At 35.3% G+C, this 18,865-nt stretch overlaps 1 protein-coding gene across 1 annotated transcript in view; it reads right to left on the bottom strand.

The window, feature by feature from the left end:
- The window catches only part of adam12a (ADAM metallopeptidase domain 12a), a 505,639-nt gene that overhangs the window by 55,237 nt on the left and 431,537 nt on the right, over positions 1 to 18,865 (bottom strand). Inside the window, exons 13-15 of the mRNA XM_030122462.1 lie at positions 8,965 to 9,054; positions 7,145 to 7,340; positions 689 to 797 (exon numbers count right to left, since the gene is read on the bottom strand). Coding sequence (XP_029978322.1) covers positions 689 to 797; positions 7,145 to 7,340; positions 8,965 to 9,054 — 395 coding nt within the window. The remainder of the gene's footprint in view (positions 1 to 688; positions 798 to 7,144; positions 7,341 to 8,964; positions 9,055 to 18,865) is intronic.

Below are 18,865 nucleotides of genomic sequence, written 5' to 3'. Positions count from 1 at the left end.
AAATCTCAAATTTAGCAAAAAATCTTGAATTAAGCCAAAAAAAACCCTTCAATTAAGTAAAAAAAATCTTGAATTAAGCAAAAAAAATCTTCAATTAAGTAAAAAAACTTGAATTAAGCCAAAAAAAATCTAGAATTAACAACTTAATTTTTTTCTTTGATTTAGTGCAAAAAGTAACAATAAATTATGAAAATATTGACATTTCCAAACTATCCTGTAACAATAAAACGTGAATAACCTGAACAAATACGAACAACCTGAAATGTCTGTAGAAAATTCAGCCCAATTTGAACTCTTTTTCTTCCTGTTCCTCAGTGTTCAGTGTCTTTGTAGATCTGATCCATAATGCACATGGACAAATGAGAAGTGGAGGCAGAATATTGTTAAAATTGCACTAAATTTTCTTACGTTTTTTTAATTTAAATTTCAGTTTTGTTTGTTTTGTTTTTTTTGCATCGTTTATCAAAGTAAGTATTTTCATAATTTAAAGGGTTTTTTTTTACACTAAAACAAAGACAAAAATTTGAAGTTGTCATTATTTAGAGGTTATTATGTTATTATTTTTCTGGTCCGGCCCACTGCGGATCAAATGTAGCTGAATATGGCCCCTGAACTAAAATGAGTTTGATAACCCTGCTATAAAGGGTGAATATGATTTGCGTTGCTATGGAAACACTGTGTTTATTACCGTGGTTCACATTTGGCGAAGGAGCCTTTGGAGTCCTTCCCACAGTTGCCATAGGGATCTCCTGCTGAGTTGACTCTCTCAAAGCAGATTCCTGGAGCTGGCTTGGCTCCTGCAACACAATGAAAGACATGAAAAACCCAGTTCCCAGCACTGAACCCCCCATGACCCCCCCATGACCCCCTGCACACTAAGGCCACCAACACAGAACAGGTGCTGCTGTGGTTTAAAGCCGTTTCCACCCAATTAGTTCAGGTTTTTTACACCGTTTACGCTCACTCTCTTGGTTGGATGATGGTTTAATTAAGGATGCGTAAGTGAATGTATTTATTTATTTGACAGGGCCAATGCACAGTTCTTGGCTGTGCCAGCTTGTAGCCTGTTAGCTACGAGCTAACTGACATCTGTAGTAAGTATCTATAGAAAGTAAAAAAAACAAAAACAAGTGGTTCCAGGCACAACAAACCCCACCCCTCGCATGTATTGTAGCTTATTCTGGCATGGATCCAGCTGATGTCATCATGTCTATGCATACGCTGATGTCAGCATATCAACTGCCTCTATATATGTGCCAAGTTTGAAGGAAATTGAAACAAAACTGATGTTTTTATAGACATTTGAAATTTCACCCATTATAAGTAAATGGAAAAAAAAAAGATATTAAAAATTCATAAAAAATTTTAACTTTGACCAATTTTTCCCAAAATATGCTCACATCTATTATGTGTCACTGGCAATCTATAAACAAAATTTGGTATGAATTCAGCCAATTGTTTTGCTCCTACAGACATTTGAAATTGCGCCCATTATAAGTAAATGGGGAAAAAAAAAGATTTTAAAAATTCATAAAAAATTGTAACTTTGACCTATTTTTCCCAAAATATACTCACATCTATTATGTGTCACTGGCAGTCTAGAAACTAAATTTGGATTGAATTCAACCAATAGTTTTGCTGCTACAGACATTTTAATTTTCGTCCCATTATAAGTAAATGGGAAAAAAAAGATATTAAGAATTCATACAAAATTTTAACTTTGACCTATTTTTCCCAAAATATACTCACATCTATTCTGTGTCACTGGCAATCTATAACCCTAATTTGGTATGAATTCAATCAATTGTTTTGCTCCTACAGACATTTCAAATTAATTTAATTTAAAAATTCATTAAAAAATTGAAACTTTGACCTATTTTTCCCAAAATGTCATGACATAAATTCTGGGTTAACTGGCAGTGTATAAACCAAATTTGATATGAATTCAACCAATAGTTTTGCTGCTACATATATTTGAAATTTCACCAAATAAAAGTAAATGAGGGAAAAAAAGAATTAAAAAATTCATAAAAAATTGAAACTTTGACCTTTTTTTCCCAAAATATACTTACATCTGTTCTGGGTCACTGGCAATCTAGAAACCCAATTTGGTATGAATTCAACCAATAGTTTTGCTGCTACAGACATGTGAAATATAGACATTTGAAATTTCACCTATTATAAGTAAATGGGAAAAAAAAAAAGATATTAAAAATTCATAAAAAATTTTAACTTTGACCTACTTTTCCCAAAATGTAAGGAGATCTATTGTGGGTCACTGGCAATCTATAAACCCAGTTTGGTATGAATTCAACCAATAGTTTTGCTGCTAGAATGTTAACAAGCAAACAAACAAACAAACAAACAAACTGAACCAAAAACAATACCCCTTGCCTCCCTTTTGGGGGGCGGGGCAATAGTAACAAGACAATATATAAACATTAATCACAAATACTTCACAACAACAAAATGACGATTATATTAAAGACCAGTGATTTCATTTTAGAATAGAATAGAATAGAATAGAACATACTGAAAACACTGACCATATCTACTCACACTGTCATAATAAATGCCATTAAGTCACTTAAGCTACTCAGTAAACATTAGTACATTCACTTGTGTGTGATAACAGTAATGCCAAAGTCATAAAACGTATAAACACACTAATTACAGCTACCTGAGCTAATTAACAGGCGAGCTGACGGACTATAAATCTCAATTAATGCCAACATTAGCTAATGCAGCTGAGTTACTCTGGTTATTGTAATGAAGTATGGACATACAACTACAGTAGAGCTGCCTGTCAGGACTCAATAAACAACGGCTCCAAATATCTGAGTTAATGCTAGTAAAGCCACAGCACACACCCATTAATCACAGCGGTCACTCCCTTCATAATGTAGAACTTTTAGGCTTTAAATAATCTAAACAGATGTCACACAGAGGGAAACGACCCCTAGAGACAGAACTATTCTATCTACATGTTTATTTCTGCTTTATTTGGGGCATTTTAACACGAGTTGGGGGTTCTAGAGGGATGGAGCCAGCCCCTAGTGGACATTCATGGAACTGCATTTTTTTTTTTTTTTTTTTTTTTTTTTTTTTTTAACACTTCTGCATTGGTTTCATGGATCTAACTGCTTAGTTTTCCTCTTGACTTACACTGAAAATAATTGTGGGTGTGGCTATTCTAAAGCAGGGGTGTCAAACATATGGCAAGTGGACCTAAACTGGCCATCCAAAGGGTCCAATCAAGGCCCACAGGAAGTCCAAAGACACTGATATTGTTTATAACACGTTTATAACGTATATGGACAAAAATATTGGGACACATTATATCTACAGCTGTAAGGTGTCCTGTTCATGTTGATTTGAGATAAAAACATCAATATTAAAGTTTAATGGGAGCTATAACATTTAAAATCATAGTCATTGTTAAAAAAATTGTAAAAAATCAATATTTCTGTGAAGTTTAATGGGAGATTTTTCTTCCAAAGTGAGATGGTTAAGTAGGTAAGTAGTTCAGTTAGGGGTTAAATAGATGGTCGATTGTGATAGAAAATTATTATTTACAGTCAGAGCATGAAAAATATTTTTGGAAGGTATTTAAGGAAATATTGATGTTTTTATCTCAAATCAGCATGAACAGGATGTCTTACAGCTGTAGACATGATGTGTCCCAATATTTTTGTCCACATAGTTTATAAGCATCAATACTTTCTTAAAGTTTAATGGGAGATTTTTCTACCTAAGTGAGTTGTGAATAAAGTAGATGGTTAGAAAAAATCTGTAAAAAATCAGTAAAATGAACAAAATAAGCAAGAAAATTTAGAAAAATGAACAAAAAAGCATCAAATTGAATAAAATAAGCATTAAAAATCAACAAAATAAGCATCAAAATGAACAAAAAAGAAGAAAAGCGCATCATAATGAACAATATACACCAACAAAATAAAGCAGAAGGTTAGTTGTGGTAGAAAATTATTATTTACACTCAGAGCACAAAAATATTTCAGAAATTCAGAGATAGAACATTTAAAATCATAGTCATAAATAAAAGAGCAAACACAAAAAAACTAAACCAATATTGAGAGAAATTAAGTAAAAATCATCTGAGGCATTTTGGAAACAAAGATAACAATTTAAACCAAACTAACCAATGTAATGATATATATCACTATATAAAACGATATTATTTCATTCGTTATTATTGTTTTGTATCCCAGACCCCTGCTGGAAAAGAAACACTTGAACTCAAAGTGTCCACATACTTTTGTCCATGTACTGTATGACTTTTTATTTTACTGTGAGGTAAATGCAAATCAACAGATGCAGGATCAGTTGCATTACCTTGTTTAACAAAGTTTAACAACAGCAAGAAACACGTGAATTCAAAATTAAATGTCCACATACTTTTGGCCATATAGTGTATCTTGCTAATAACAAAAAAACAAACAAACAAACAAAAAAAAGGTCCATTAGTCTTTATTCTTTGACTAAAGGGGTCACATTTATCTAAACCCACTTTTATTCGTCTTTGGTTCATTTATTTGTGTATTTGGACCCTAATAGTTCATACAGTTTGAATTTGAACCCTCCAGGTGCTGCAAAGCTATCTTTATATTCATTTTGGCAAAAATCGAGTGGATTTCTACAACCTGTTTTAATTCCCGCTTAATTTGTTACCTCTATAACTAGTTATGTCACAACATTTGCACATATAAGGTCAAGACTTCCGATGAACATTTCTCCAGGTACGACATAATTGTTTATCAGCAGCAGCGGTTGTAGTAAAAACTGAAAATATGTCCAAACTTTGAGGTGATTGCCTATAATGTTCAGTTGTTGGTTGTTATAACGAACACAAGTGTTTGAATGGGACAGAAAGCACGGTCAACAACGCGGAAGGGGCGGGGCCTGAAGTGACTCATGTGCATTTAAAGGGCCAGTGCTCCAAACCACCTTTCTGGTGTCATTACTCAGAAATAGGGTTGAAGATGGATCTGTGGAGTTGAATTAATGAAGAATTCAGACCCAAGCAGAGCATTTACAGTTTATGTAGACCACAGGGAAATGTTTGAAAATGCATAATTCCTTTAAAAAAAAAACCTAAATATCCCTCCTTTAAAATACTTCCACTTAAAACTGATGGAAACATGGGCTGCTTTGCTTAATGCAGTGGTTCTTAACCTGGGTTCAGTGAGTCAGTCTCAGGGGTTCGGCGGAGGTCAAGACACACACTCGACTCATTAGTCGGGTGTGTGTGTCGGGCTAGGTCCGTGTATGTAAACAAACGGCTTCGGAGACTCTTTCTCTGATTGACATCCAATATACGCGGTGTATTGTTGTTGCGTATAGCACTACAACACATCCGGAAGTGTTTATAATCTCTTCCACTTGTCTGACGATTAATTATATGAGTATTTTCCACATCGTTGTTATGACTTTTGCTACTTCCTGTTAACCACGGAGGCAGCCATGTGTAGCGTTTGTTTACATTTTTCGGTCACCGCACTGGTCAGTTACAATCATGTGACGACCAACGCACCGTTGCGGATGGAGAAATCGTATTACGCTAAAGCCGAGCTAGTGCCGTAATAGGATGCTGGACATAAAAACGAAGAAAAGGAACAGACTTTGCTGTGAAAATGGCGAGAGTGGCACTTACCAAGGTGAAGCCACGCATTTCTGAACTGGTCTCTCAAAGGCAACAGCAGAAGTCACACTGATTTGCAGTAAATATTCATTATTATTGTAGCCTGATGGAAATTAGATGATGGGTGTGTGTTAAAATGTTAAAAATGATAAATAGCATAAATACAGTAAGTTCATTATTGGAATACAAAAATTAAAACCATTTCAGTGTGGCAGTATTAAAAAAGGTCATGTCTTTGTGAAAAGGTATGGAATTTGTTGTGAGTTCATGCACTGTATTGGTTTTGTTCTTTGAACACAGTGATGTTAATGCACGGTTCATTTTGTGCACCAGTAAAACATATACCTGTGTCTTGAATTTGGAAAAAAATCATATTTTATTTTTTAATAAAGAAGGGTTCGGTGAATGCGCATATGAAACTGGTGGGGTTCAGTACCTCCAACAAGGTTAAGAACCACTGGCTTAACGGCACCAACGTTCCAAGAATTTTGACTGGAAATACTTATGTGTCATTTTGTTGCCTGTTTTTGTGTTATTCTTTTAGTTTTCTATGAATAAATACCCTTTTTTAGCTTATTAGCTTACCGGCTGAGAGGCCATAAGTTATTGTCGTCTGTCGTCGTCTGTCGTTGTCTGTCGTCCGTTAAAAAACTTTCAATCATCTTCTTCTCCGAAACTACAATTCCGATTGACTTCAAACTTGGTATACAGCTTCTTTATGATGATGTCAACAAAAGTTAGAGAAATTATTTGGATCCGGATCTGATTCTGGATTTGGTGCCACTTGGAAAAATTTCCCCATTATAAGAGATAGGAAGTGGATCGATGCAATAACTCAGTAAATATAAATGATATCCAGTGTAAATGTTTCCAGTCCAGCCCTGATGGGGAGATGACCAAAACATAATGTCCACATGCTGATCAGGATCTTCTTCTGGATCCGGGAACTTACAGAAAATTTAACATGGGCTCTTATGGGGAAAACATTCAATCGTCTTTTTCTCCGAAACTCCAGTTCTGATTGACTTCAAACTTGGTATACAGCTTCTGTATGATGACGTCAACACAAGGTATTGAAATTATTTCGATCCGGATCTGATTCTGGATTTGGTGGGACTTTGAAAAATTTTCCCATTATAACAAATAGGATGTGGATTGATCCAATAAATCAATAAGTATCAATGATATCAAGGTGGAATTTAAATTTTTTACAGATCTGATTGGAATATGACCAAAACATGGGCTATTTCTGTAATATAATAAATACACAGAACTGGGGGATAATAAATGGCATCTGGATACATTTCCCAAAGCTTTTAATTTGGCCGGTAAGCTACAGGGCCATTGGTCCTATTTTTTGGGGGTTTTTTTGCATCCAATCTGGTGTCGTTCCTCATTATGTTATGATTCTGAGCCGGTCGTAACATGCTTTAAGAGCCAAAGCTAATTTTGCTGTAAAGGTATATAAGTGTTGTTTCTCCTCACCTTGACCCCACAGTGTGATGCACTGCTGCTCGTGGGTCTGACAGATGCCGTTATAGCAGTACCCGTCCACACTGTGGCAGGCGTGGCCGTCGTGCAGGTAGACGTTGGCGGGGCAGTGGGGGCTGGTACCGGTGCAGAACTCTGGCAGATCACAGGAGTTACTGGATTCACGACAAGGAGTGCCTGCTGGCTTCAGCTACACCCCAACCAACCCAGGAAAAGACACAAAGACAGCTCAGACGGCAGTTTGAAACGAGCGGGAAATGGCTTAATATCTACCAAACGTCAGCGACACAGAGCCCAGTCTAAACACCATGAAGCAAATATGAGTAATATCTCCCTGTCAAGAAAATGATATGTTCAGGCTATTAAACTGTGTGCATTTCAGTTTTAAAATAAAAAAAAATATGAACTTATCAACGTGTAATTTAATCATAATTTCAAAATATTCAACACAAAGGGGAAGGATGAGGAAAATAATCCAAAAGGTTGATAAAAATGAACTAAAAATGAGCAAAAATAATTGACAAAATGACCATGTATAAACAAAATAGTCAAAAATGAACAAAATAGTCAACAAACAGAACAAAAATGAAGTACAATCAACAAAATGGGAAAAAAAGAAAGAGTGAACAAAATAATAAGAACTTCAAGAAATATAACCAACAAAATGAACAGTGACGAAGTGAAATGAGCAGAATAATCAACAATAAGGACAATAATGAACTAGAAGCACTCGGAGAGCGCAGACCTCCGCCAAGGCTGATCAGTGCCCCCCGCCCCCCCCGTGGGCCCCCCCACCCCCGATCACCACCAAAATTTAATCATTTCTTCCTTATCCCATTTCCAACCAACCCTGAAAATTTCATCCTAATCTGTCCGTAACTTTTTGAGTTATGTTGCACACTAACGGACAAACAAACAAACAAACAAACAAACAAACAAACAAACAGACAAACAAACAAACAAACAAACCCTGGCAAAAACATAACCTCCTTGGCGGAGGGAACAAACACAATGAACAGTGATGAAGTGAAATGAGTGGAATAATCAACAATAAGGACAATAATGAACCAAAAATGAGCAAAATAATCAACAAAATAAACAAATATAAAGACTAGAAGCACTCGGAGAGCGCAGACCTCCGCCAAGCCTGATCAGTGGCCCCCCCTGTGGGCCCCCCCACGCCAAGGAGGTTATGTTTTTGCCAGGGTTTGTTTGTCTGTCTGTCTGTTTGTCTGTCCGTTAGTGTGCAACATAACTCAAAAAGTTATGGACAGATTTTGATGAAATTTTCTGGTCTGCGCCCCCCCCGTGACCCCCCCCACCCCCGATCACCACCAAAATTTAATCATTTCTTCCTTATCCCATTTCCAACAAACCCTGAAAATTTCATCCAAATCTGTCCATAACTTTTTGAGTTATGTTGCACACTAACGGACAGACAAACAGACAAACAAACAAACCCTGGCAAAAACATAACCTCCTTGGCGGAGGTAATAATAGTCAACAAACAAAACAAAAATGAAGAAACAATCAACAAAGTGGGAAAAAAAATGAGAAAGAGTGAACAAAAGTGATGAGAAATGTGCAGAATAATCATAAATAAGGACAATAATGAACCAAAAATGAGCAAAAATAACCAACAACATGAACAAAAATGAAGAAAATAATCAACAAATGGCTCAATATCTACCAAACGTCAGCGACACAGAGCCCAGTCTAAACACCATGAAGCAAATATGAGTAATATCTCCCTGTCAAGATGCCCTTGGAAAAAGTGGCTGGTGTCACGGCTGGTTAGTCTGTATACATCCTACCTGACAGTCCTGGCAGCACTGTCCATGGGCACACACTGCATCTCCCTTCAGAGTGCAGGTAGTGGCGTTACAGCAGGGGTTCATACACTCCTTCACACACAAAAGAACAGAGAAAAGAGGAAATTAATGTAAATAAGGTGCAGGGAGAAGGTAAAGAAAAATAAACTCAGCGCAGAGATATTGTTTTTCAGCAAATGTACAGTCTGTTATCTGAGTGGATGCAGCAGGCCTCCATCCCATATGAAAAAAAAAAACAAAAAACACACACACACACAAAAAAAAGGAAAACAACAGCACAGAGCAAACATCAGTTTCTGTTGTCACACATTTCCATCTGACAGGACGTTCAAGCTCATTTAAAGCCCAGAAAGAAAAGGCTGGGAGATGGAGGACAGCAGAAAAACTAGAAAAACTAGTAGGATAAAGGAATACATTGTGTTATGGAGAAACAGTTTATTTAATGTGGAAATGAAGAATTAAACTAAAGAATTAAACCTGTATTTAGCTGCTTTTGTTGGTGTTTTTATGGTAGGTTTTACATATGATGGACAGACTGGATGGTACTTTTAATTTTGTTCTATGTGTTAGATTTCGACTTTGTTAGACATTCCAGATTTTACATCAAAAATGAAATTTCGATGCAGTTGGTTCAGCAGGAAGCAGCAATAAATACAAACAGGCACTATATATACAGGATAACATAAACAAGACAGAAGAAATATCCATATAAGAACTATAGAAGATAAAAGATAGAATGAATATGCATATAAAAACTACAGAATATAGAAGACACAATAAATGTGTATATAAAAACTACAGAAGATAGAAGATAGAATACATATGCACATAAAAACGATAGAATATAGAATAAATATGCATATAAAGATTACAGAATATAGAAGATAGAATAAAAATGCATATAAAGACTATAGAATATAGAAGATAGAATACATATGCGTATAAAAACTATAGAATATAGAATAAATATGCATATAAAGATTACAGAATATAGAAGATAGAATAAATATGCATATAAAGACTATAGAATATAGAATAAATATGCATATAAAGACTATAGAATATAGAAGATAGAATACATATGCGTATAAAAACTATAGAATATAGAATAAATATGCATATAAAGATTACAGAATATAGAAGATAGAATAAATATGCATATAAAGACTATAGAATATAGAAGATAGAATACATATGCGTATAAAAACTATAGAATATAGAATAAATATGCATATAAAGATTACAGAATATAGAAGATAGAATAAATATGCATATAAAGACTATAGAATATAGAATAAATATGCATATAAAGGTTACAGAATATAGAAGATAGAATAAATATGCATATAAAGACTATAGAATATAGAAGATAGAATACATATGCGTATAAAAACTATAGAATATAGAATAAATATGCATATAAAGATTACAGAATATAGAAGATAGAATAAATATGCATATAAAGACTATAGAATATAGAATAAATATGCATATAAAGATTACAGAATATAGAAGATAGAATAAATATGCGTATAAAAACTATAGATAATAGAGTAAATATGCATATAAAGACTATAGAATATAGAAGATAGAATAAATATGAATATAAAAACTATAGAATATAGAATAAATATGCATATAAAGACTATAGAATATAGAAGATAGAATACATATGCGTATAAAAACTATAGAATATAGAATAAATATGCATATAAAGATTACAGAAGATAGAAGATAGAATAAATATGCATATGAAAACTATAGATAATAGAGTAAATATGCATATAAAGACTATAGACTATAGAAGATAGAATAAATATGAATATAAAAACAATAAAATATAGAATAAATATGCATATAAAGACTATAGAATATACAGGATAGAATAAATATGAATATATAAACTACAGAATATAGAGTAAATATGCATATAAAGACTATAGAATATAGAAGATAGAATAAATATGAATATAAAAACTATAAAATATAGAATAAATATGCATATAAAGACTATAGAATATAGAATAACTATGAATATAAAAACTATAGAATATAGAATAAATATGCATATAAAGACTATAGAATATAGAATAACTATGAATATAAAAACTATAGAATATAGAATAAATATGCATATAAAGACTATAGAATATAGAAGATAGAATAAATATGAATATAAAAACTATAGAATATAGAATAAATATGCATATAAAGACAATAGAATATAGAAGATAGAATAAATATGCATATGAAAACTATAAAATATAGAATAAATATGCATATAAAGACTATAGAATATAGAAGATAGAATACATATGCGTATAAAAACTATAGAATATAGAATAAATATACATATAAAGATTACAGATGATAGAAGATAGAATAAATATGCGTATAAAAACTATAGATAATAGAGTAAATATGCATATAAAGACTATAGACTATAGAAGATAGAATAAATATGAATATAAAAACAATAAAATATAGAATAAATATGCATATAAAGACTATAGAATATACAGGATAGAATAAATATGAATATAAAAACTATAAAATATAGAATAAATATGCATATAAAGACTATAGAATATACAAGATAGAATAAATATGCATATGAAAACTATAGAATATAGAATAAATATGCATATGAAATCTATACAATATACGAGATAGAATTAATAGGCATATATAAACTACAGAATATAGAGTAAATATGCATATAAAGACTATAGAATATAGAAGATAGAATAAATATGAATATAAAAACTATAAAATATAGAATAAATATGCATATAAAGACTATAGAATATAGAATAAATATGCATATAAAGACTATAGAATATAGAAGATAGAATAAATATGAATATAAAAACTATAGAATATAGAATAAATATGCATATAAAGACTATAGAATATAGAAGATAGAATAAATATGAATATAAAAACTATAAAATATAGAATAAATATGCATATAAAGACTATAGAATATAGAATAAATATGAATATAAAAACTATAGAATATAGAATAAATATGCATATAAAGACTATAGAATATAGAAGATAGAATAAATATGAATATAAAAACTATAGAATATAGAATAAATATGCATATAAAGACTATAGAATATAGAAGATAGAATAAATATGCATATGAAAACTATAAAATATAGAATAAATATGCATATAAAGACTATAGAATATAGAAGATAGAATACATATGCGTATAAAAACTATAGAATATAGAATAAATATACATATAAAGATTACAGATGATAGAAGATAGAATAAATATGCGTATAAAAACTATAGATAATAGAGTAAATATGCATATAAAGACTATAGACTATAGAAGATAGAATAAATATGAATATAAAAACTATAAAATATAGAATAAATATGCATATAAAGACTATAGAATATACAGGATAGAATAAATATGAATATAAAAACTATAAAATATAGAATAAATATGCATATAAAGACTATAGAATATACAAGATAGAATAAATATGCATATGAAAACTATAGAATATAGAATAAATATGCATATGAAATCTATACAATATACGAGATAGAATTAATATGCATATATAAACTATAGAATATAGAGTAAATATGCATATAAAGACTATAGAATATAGAAGATAGAATAAATATGAATATAAAAACTATAAAATATAGAATAAATATGCATATAAAGACTATAGAATATACAAGATAGAATAAATATGAATATAAAAACTGTAGAATATAGAATAAATATGCATATAAAAAAAGAACTATGTGAGTATAAAAAAAAAATGGTTTTCTGATTTAAAATTTGAAGTGCGATGACAAATGACAGACATATTGTATTGTATTGTATTGTATTGTATTGTATTCTTTTATTTATTTATAATTCCATGTTAAATCCAGGAAGGTGTCGATCATAGTGCACATGGACCTTCACAGCATGTTTTTTCTGAAGCTGTAAATCTGTGCAGGTACTGCCAAAACCTTTTAAAAAAAAGAGAAAACTACACAATATTGTTTTCGGCCTTCATAAAACATTCCACCTACATGTACTTTAGCTGAACTGAACTCTGTGACATCCGAAAAATTCAAGGAAAAAGAATTAACGTGGTTGTTTTGTTTTGACTCCTTGCATCTGCCTTGTTTTCTCTTTAGGATGTGAGTGTGACAGCCATGAAATCCACTTTCCTGAAGGCGAGTCAAGGCGAGTTACCTTAAGAACATTTTAATTATTGCGTACAAATTGAGTTTGAGGAAATTCTATTAAGAACTGCATATCACTGGGGCTTTTCTCCCACTTAGGGTTTCAAAGCCAATGCCAAAACAAATGGGAAACTGATATATTCAGGCTATTAAACTGTGTGTATTTCAGTCTTAAAATAAAAAAAATATGAGCTCATCAACGTGTAATTTAATCACAAAATTCAAAATATTCAACACAAAGGGCAACCATGAGGAAAATAATCCAAAAAGTTGACAAAAATGAACTAAAAATGAGCAAAAATAATCGACAAAATGACTATGTATAAAGAAAATAGTCAACATAACGGACAAAAATGAACAAAATAATCAACAAACAGAATAAAGATGAAGACACAATCAGCAAAATCGGAAAAAATGAGTAAGAGTGAACAAAATAATAAGAAGTTGAAAAAATAACCAACAAAATGAACAGTGACGAAGAGAAATGAACAAAATAATCAACAAACAGAACAAAAATGAAGAAACAATCAGCAAAATGGGAAAAAATGAGAAAGAGTGAACAAAATAATAAGAACTTTAAGAAAAATAACCCACAAAATAAACAGTGACGAAGTGAAATGAGCAGAATAATCAACAATATGTTTCACACGTCTGTGTGTGTGTGTTGTGGTGTGTGTCTGTGTGTGTTGTGTTGCACATGTCCGTGTGTGTGTGTGTTGTGTTGCACGTCTGTGTGTGTGTTTTGTTGTGCATGTCCGTATGTGTGTTGTGGTGTGTGTCTGTGTGTGTGTGTGTTGTGTTGCACATGTCTGTGTGTGTTTTGTTGCACATGTCCGTGTGTGTGTTGTGTGTCTGTGTGTGTGTGTTTTGTTGCACATGTACGTGTGTGTGTGTTGTGGTGTGTGTCTGTGTGTGTGTGTGTTGTGGTGTGTGTCTGTGTGTGTGTGTTTTGTTGCACATGTACGTGTGTGTGTGTGTTGTGGTGTGTGTGTGTGTGTGTGTGTTGTGGTGTGTGTCTGTGTGTGTGTGTGTGTGTTGTGGTGTGTGTCTGTGTCTGTGTGTGTGTGTGTGTGTGTGTGTGCTGTGTTGTGGTGTGTGTGTGTGTGTGTTGTGGTGTGTGTCTTTTTGTTGCACATGTACGTGTGTGTGTGTGTGTGTGTATGTGTGTGTGTGTGTGTGTTGTGGTGTGTGTCTATGTGTGTGTGTGTGTTGTGTTGTGGTGTGTGTGTGTGTGTGTTGTGGTGTGTGTGTGTGTGTGTGTGTGTGTTGTGGTGTGTGTTGTGTTGTGGTGTGTGTGTGTGTGTGTGTTGTGGTGTGTGTGTGTGTGTGTGTGTTGTGTTGTGGTGTGTGTGTGTGTGTGTTATGGTGTGTGTGTGTGTGTGTGTTGTGGTGTGTGTGTGTGTTGTGGTGTGTGTGTGTGTGTTGTGGTGTGTGTGTGTGTGTGTGTGTTGTGGTGTGTGTTGTGTTGTGTTGTGGTGTGTGTGTGTGTGTGTGTGTTGTGTTGTGTGTGTGTGTGTGTTGTGTTGTGGTGTGTGTGTTGTGGTGTGGTGTGTGTGTGTGTGTGTGTGTGTGTGTGTGTGTGTGTTGTGTTGTGTGTGTGTGTGTGTTGTGTTGTGTTGTGGTGTGTGTGTTGTGGTGTGTGTGTTGTGGTGTGTGTGTGTGTGTTGTGGTGTGTGTGTGTGTGTGTGTGTTGTGGTGTGTGTGTGTGTGTTGTGGTGTGTGTGTGTGTGTTGTGGTGTGTGTGTGTGTGTGTGTGTGTTGTGTTGCCCTTATAAGGCAGACTCCATGTTTCCCTGGGCTTCAGTCTCCCATTCCAACCATTTAACCCAGTCTGAACACCAGTCTGTGGTCTGCAGGACTGGATGGTCGGAGCTGGCAGAGGACTGCACTGACATGATGGACCTCCAGAACCAGTTTGAGCCTGAAAACCCCTCCGGGCCTTTCCCATGGTCCCAGGGGCCAAAGGAGGAGGTGGAGGGGTGTGTGCTGAAAGGAGGGCCCAGGCTTTTTAATGAGGCTGTTAATGGAGGACAGAGGCTCAGTCTGAGGCGGACCGGCCCGGGTCGGCCTGGCACGGCGCCGCTCGGCTCTGTGGACGGCTTTATTCTGTCTGCTGGCTCGGCCCTGCAGGGCTTATGTCAGCCCTTTGTTTAGAAGGACAAGGCCAGTTTCAGTGTGACCCGGGACGAAGCCTGAACATGTCTAGTGGTTTACACAGAGACAAAACAGGGATCAAATGAGAAACGACAGCACAGACGCACTGTCCCACACAGACGCACTGTCCCACACACACGCGCTGTCCCACACAGACGCACTGTCCCACACACACGCGCTGTCCCACACACACGCGCTGTCCCACACACACGCGCTGTCCCACACAGACGCACTGTCCCACACAGACGCGCTGTCCCACACACATGCCCTGTCCCACACACACGCGCTGTCCCACACAGACGCACTGTCCCACACAGACGCGCTGTCCCACACACATGCCCTGTCCCACACACACGCGCTGTCCCACACAGACGCACTGTCCCACACAGACGCCCTGTCCCACACACACGCGCTGTCCCACACACACGCCCTGTCCCACACACACGCGCTGTCCCACACAGATGCACTGTCCCACACAGACGCGCTGTCCCACACACACGCGCTGTCCCACACAGACGCGCTGTCCCACACAGACGCGCTGTCCCACACAGACGCGCTGTCCCACACACACGCGCTGTCCCACACAGACGCACTGTCCCACACACATGCCCTGTCCCACACACACGCGCTGTCCCACACAGACGCGCTGTCCCACACACACGCGCTGTCCCACACAGACGCACTGTCCCACACACATGCCCTGTCCCACACACACGCGCTGTCCCACACAGACGCGCTGTCCCACACACACGCGCTGTCCCACACAGACGCACTGTCCCACACACATGCCCTGTCCCACACACACGCCCTGTCCCACACACACGCGCTGTCCCACACAGACGCGCTGTCCCACACACACGCGCTGTCCCACACACACGCGCTGTCCCACACACATGCCCTGTCCCACACACACGCGCTGTCCCACACAGACGCACTGTCCCACACACACGCGCTGTCCCACACACACGCGCTGTCCCACACACACGCGCTGTCCCACACAGACGCTTCCATCAGTTAAAGCAGGGGTGTCAAACTCAGGTTAGTTCATGGGACACATTCAGCCCAATCTGGTGGGCTGGACCAGTACAATAATAATATAATCACCTATAAATAATGACAACTCCAAGTTTTTATCTTTGTTTTAGTACATTGGAATGGCCTGGAAGATCAATTAAAACAGTCTAAAACAATGAAAACTTTGAAAAAGATACACAAATTAACTATTATTCAAAAATACAGAGCTGTGTGTCTGTGTGTGTGTGTGTGTTTTGTTGCACCACCTCTGAGAGGGGTGGTGGTGGCAGGTTTAAGAAAATAAATAAATAAATAAATAAAGAAGGAAATCTACTCTATGGAAAGACTGACTTATTACCTACAGCTCAAGGAACATATCTTCATAAAGCACTGGAGAAAATGGCTGGACTATAAACAAAATAGTGCATACCGTATTTTTCGGAGTATAAGTCGCTCTGGAGTATAAGTCGCACCAGCCAAAAAATGCATAGTAAAGAAGAAAAAAGCATATATAAGTCGCACTGGAATATAAGTCGCATTTTGCATCCTTGCTCTGATAGAGAGGCGGTTGCGTTGCATGAAGCAGTAACACCAAGAAGGCCCTCCCGCAAAGTCATTTATATTCATCTCCTTGGCAACTACCTGGGCATGGAGACGCAACTGCACTGTTGACAAGCCTCTCCCGGCTGCACGTTGTTCAAGCACCTATGCGCGAACTCATTCCTCTAGTTGTGGCCACCTAGCTTTTAGCCCGCGATTCGCTTTTTTTGTTTTCTTCATTGCAGTAAGAGTAACCTCCGCTTTTTGCCAGTCCCTCACAAGTTTCTCACTCACTCCAAACTTTCTTTCTGCTGCTCGATTACTGTTTTCGGCTGCATATTTCACTGCTTGCAGCTTGTAATCTGCAGAATATGATTTTCTTTTTGATGTCATTTTTTTTCAGCCCTTCTCAGTTGTCTTTATAAGTTACCGGTAATGTTGAAATTTTAAATTTTCAGTGGTACAGAAGTAGCAGGTACAGGTACGCAAGCCTAGAGCGCCCTCTTGTGGCTGTCAGTGTGAAAATAACAAACATGTGAAATTATATAATAATGTGTTAATAATTTCACATATAAGTCGCTCCGGAGTATAAGTCGCACCCCCAGCCAAACTATGAAAAAAAGTGCGACTTATAGTCCGGAAAATATGGTAATTAGTACTGTATGTCATTGAAATATTTTGTGTTTAACCAGTGACCCCTCGTTTCTGTGTTGTATTGTCCGTTGATAAAACATAAAAATAAAGTATATAAAAAAAAAAAAAAGTAAAAAAAAAACAAAACAATTATATATATATATATATATATATATATATATATATATTAGAGAGAGAGAGAGAGAGAGAGAGAGAGCACTTAGGATGGACTAAAGAAACTACTTGTTTAAAAGACTAGGATCAATATTGGTAGTTGAGATAAGGACATGATTTACTTGAATTAAAATTCAATATGTATTTTCTTCTGTTGTATATTTAGCAATGATTACATTGAAATTAGTTTTTTTTAATGTTTATTTTATGTGGAAACATTGTGTTAATTATAAATAGGGTTAGGCAAAATAAGTGTTAACTTCAGCCTAAACCCTGTCAGTCGCATGTATGTGCTGATGCCAGCATATCAGTTGCCTCTATATATGTGCCAAGTTTGAAGTAAATTTAAACAAAATTGATATTTTTATAGACATGTGAAATTTTGCCCATTACAAGAAAATGGGAGAAAAAAAAGATTTTTTAAAAATTCATTAAAAATTTTAACTTTGACCTACTTTTCCCAAAATGTAATTGCGTCTATTCTGGGTCACTGGTGTTCTATAAACCCAGTTTGGTATGAATTCAACCAATAGTTTTGCTGCTAAAGTGTTAACAAACAAACAAAGAAACAAACAAAGAAAACAAACCAAAAAACTTACCCCTTGCCTCCCCTTGGGGGTAATACATTTTGAATTGTATTGAATGTTATTTTTTTTACTTACATTTTTTTCTACATCATTTTTCAAGAAGAAAATTTGTAGCTGCCATTACACTGGGTTACAAAAAAAATGTTTTTTGCAAGTTGTCTAGGTTTTTTCAACTGAATTCGGACCATTTTGCACCGCTAAATCCAAAAATGACATCTGTTTTTCTCAATCAGGTCAGGTTTTTTTGTTAATTTGATTTTGAAAAATTGGATCTTCTCACAAAATTGATGACATTTTTGTGACTTTATCAGTTGATTTTTTATATAGTTCTTGCCCAAAATAGGTTTTAAGAGAAAAAAAAATCATTTTCTAACAGGATGTATTTATTACACTGGTCAACAATTCATTGTTTAAGTTTTTTTGAGCTGATTTAGGATAATTTTGGTGTGCTGAATCCAAAAATCACATGAATTTTGCTCAATCAGGTCAACTTTCTGAACTATGCTACATATTGGCTTTTGAACATTTTTGCTTACATTTATGGGCATTTTCACATCATATGATAC

This window comes from Sphaeramia orbicularis, chromosome 19, assembly GCF_902148855.1.
Source record: "Sphaeramia orbicularis chromosome 19, fSphaOr1.1, whole genome shotgun sequence".
Lineage (NCBI taxonomy): Eukaryota > Metazoa > Chordata > Actinopteri > Kurtiformes > Apogonidae > Sphaeramia > Sphaeramia orbicularis.
Note: the sequence above shows the minus strand (reverse complement) of the source record. Positions and strands in the feature narration are given on the sequence as shown.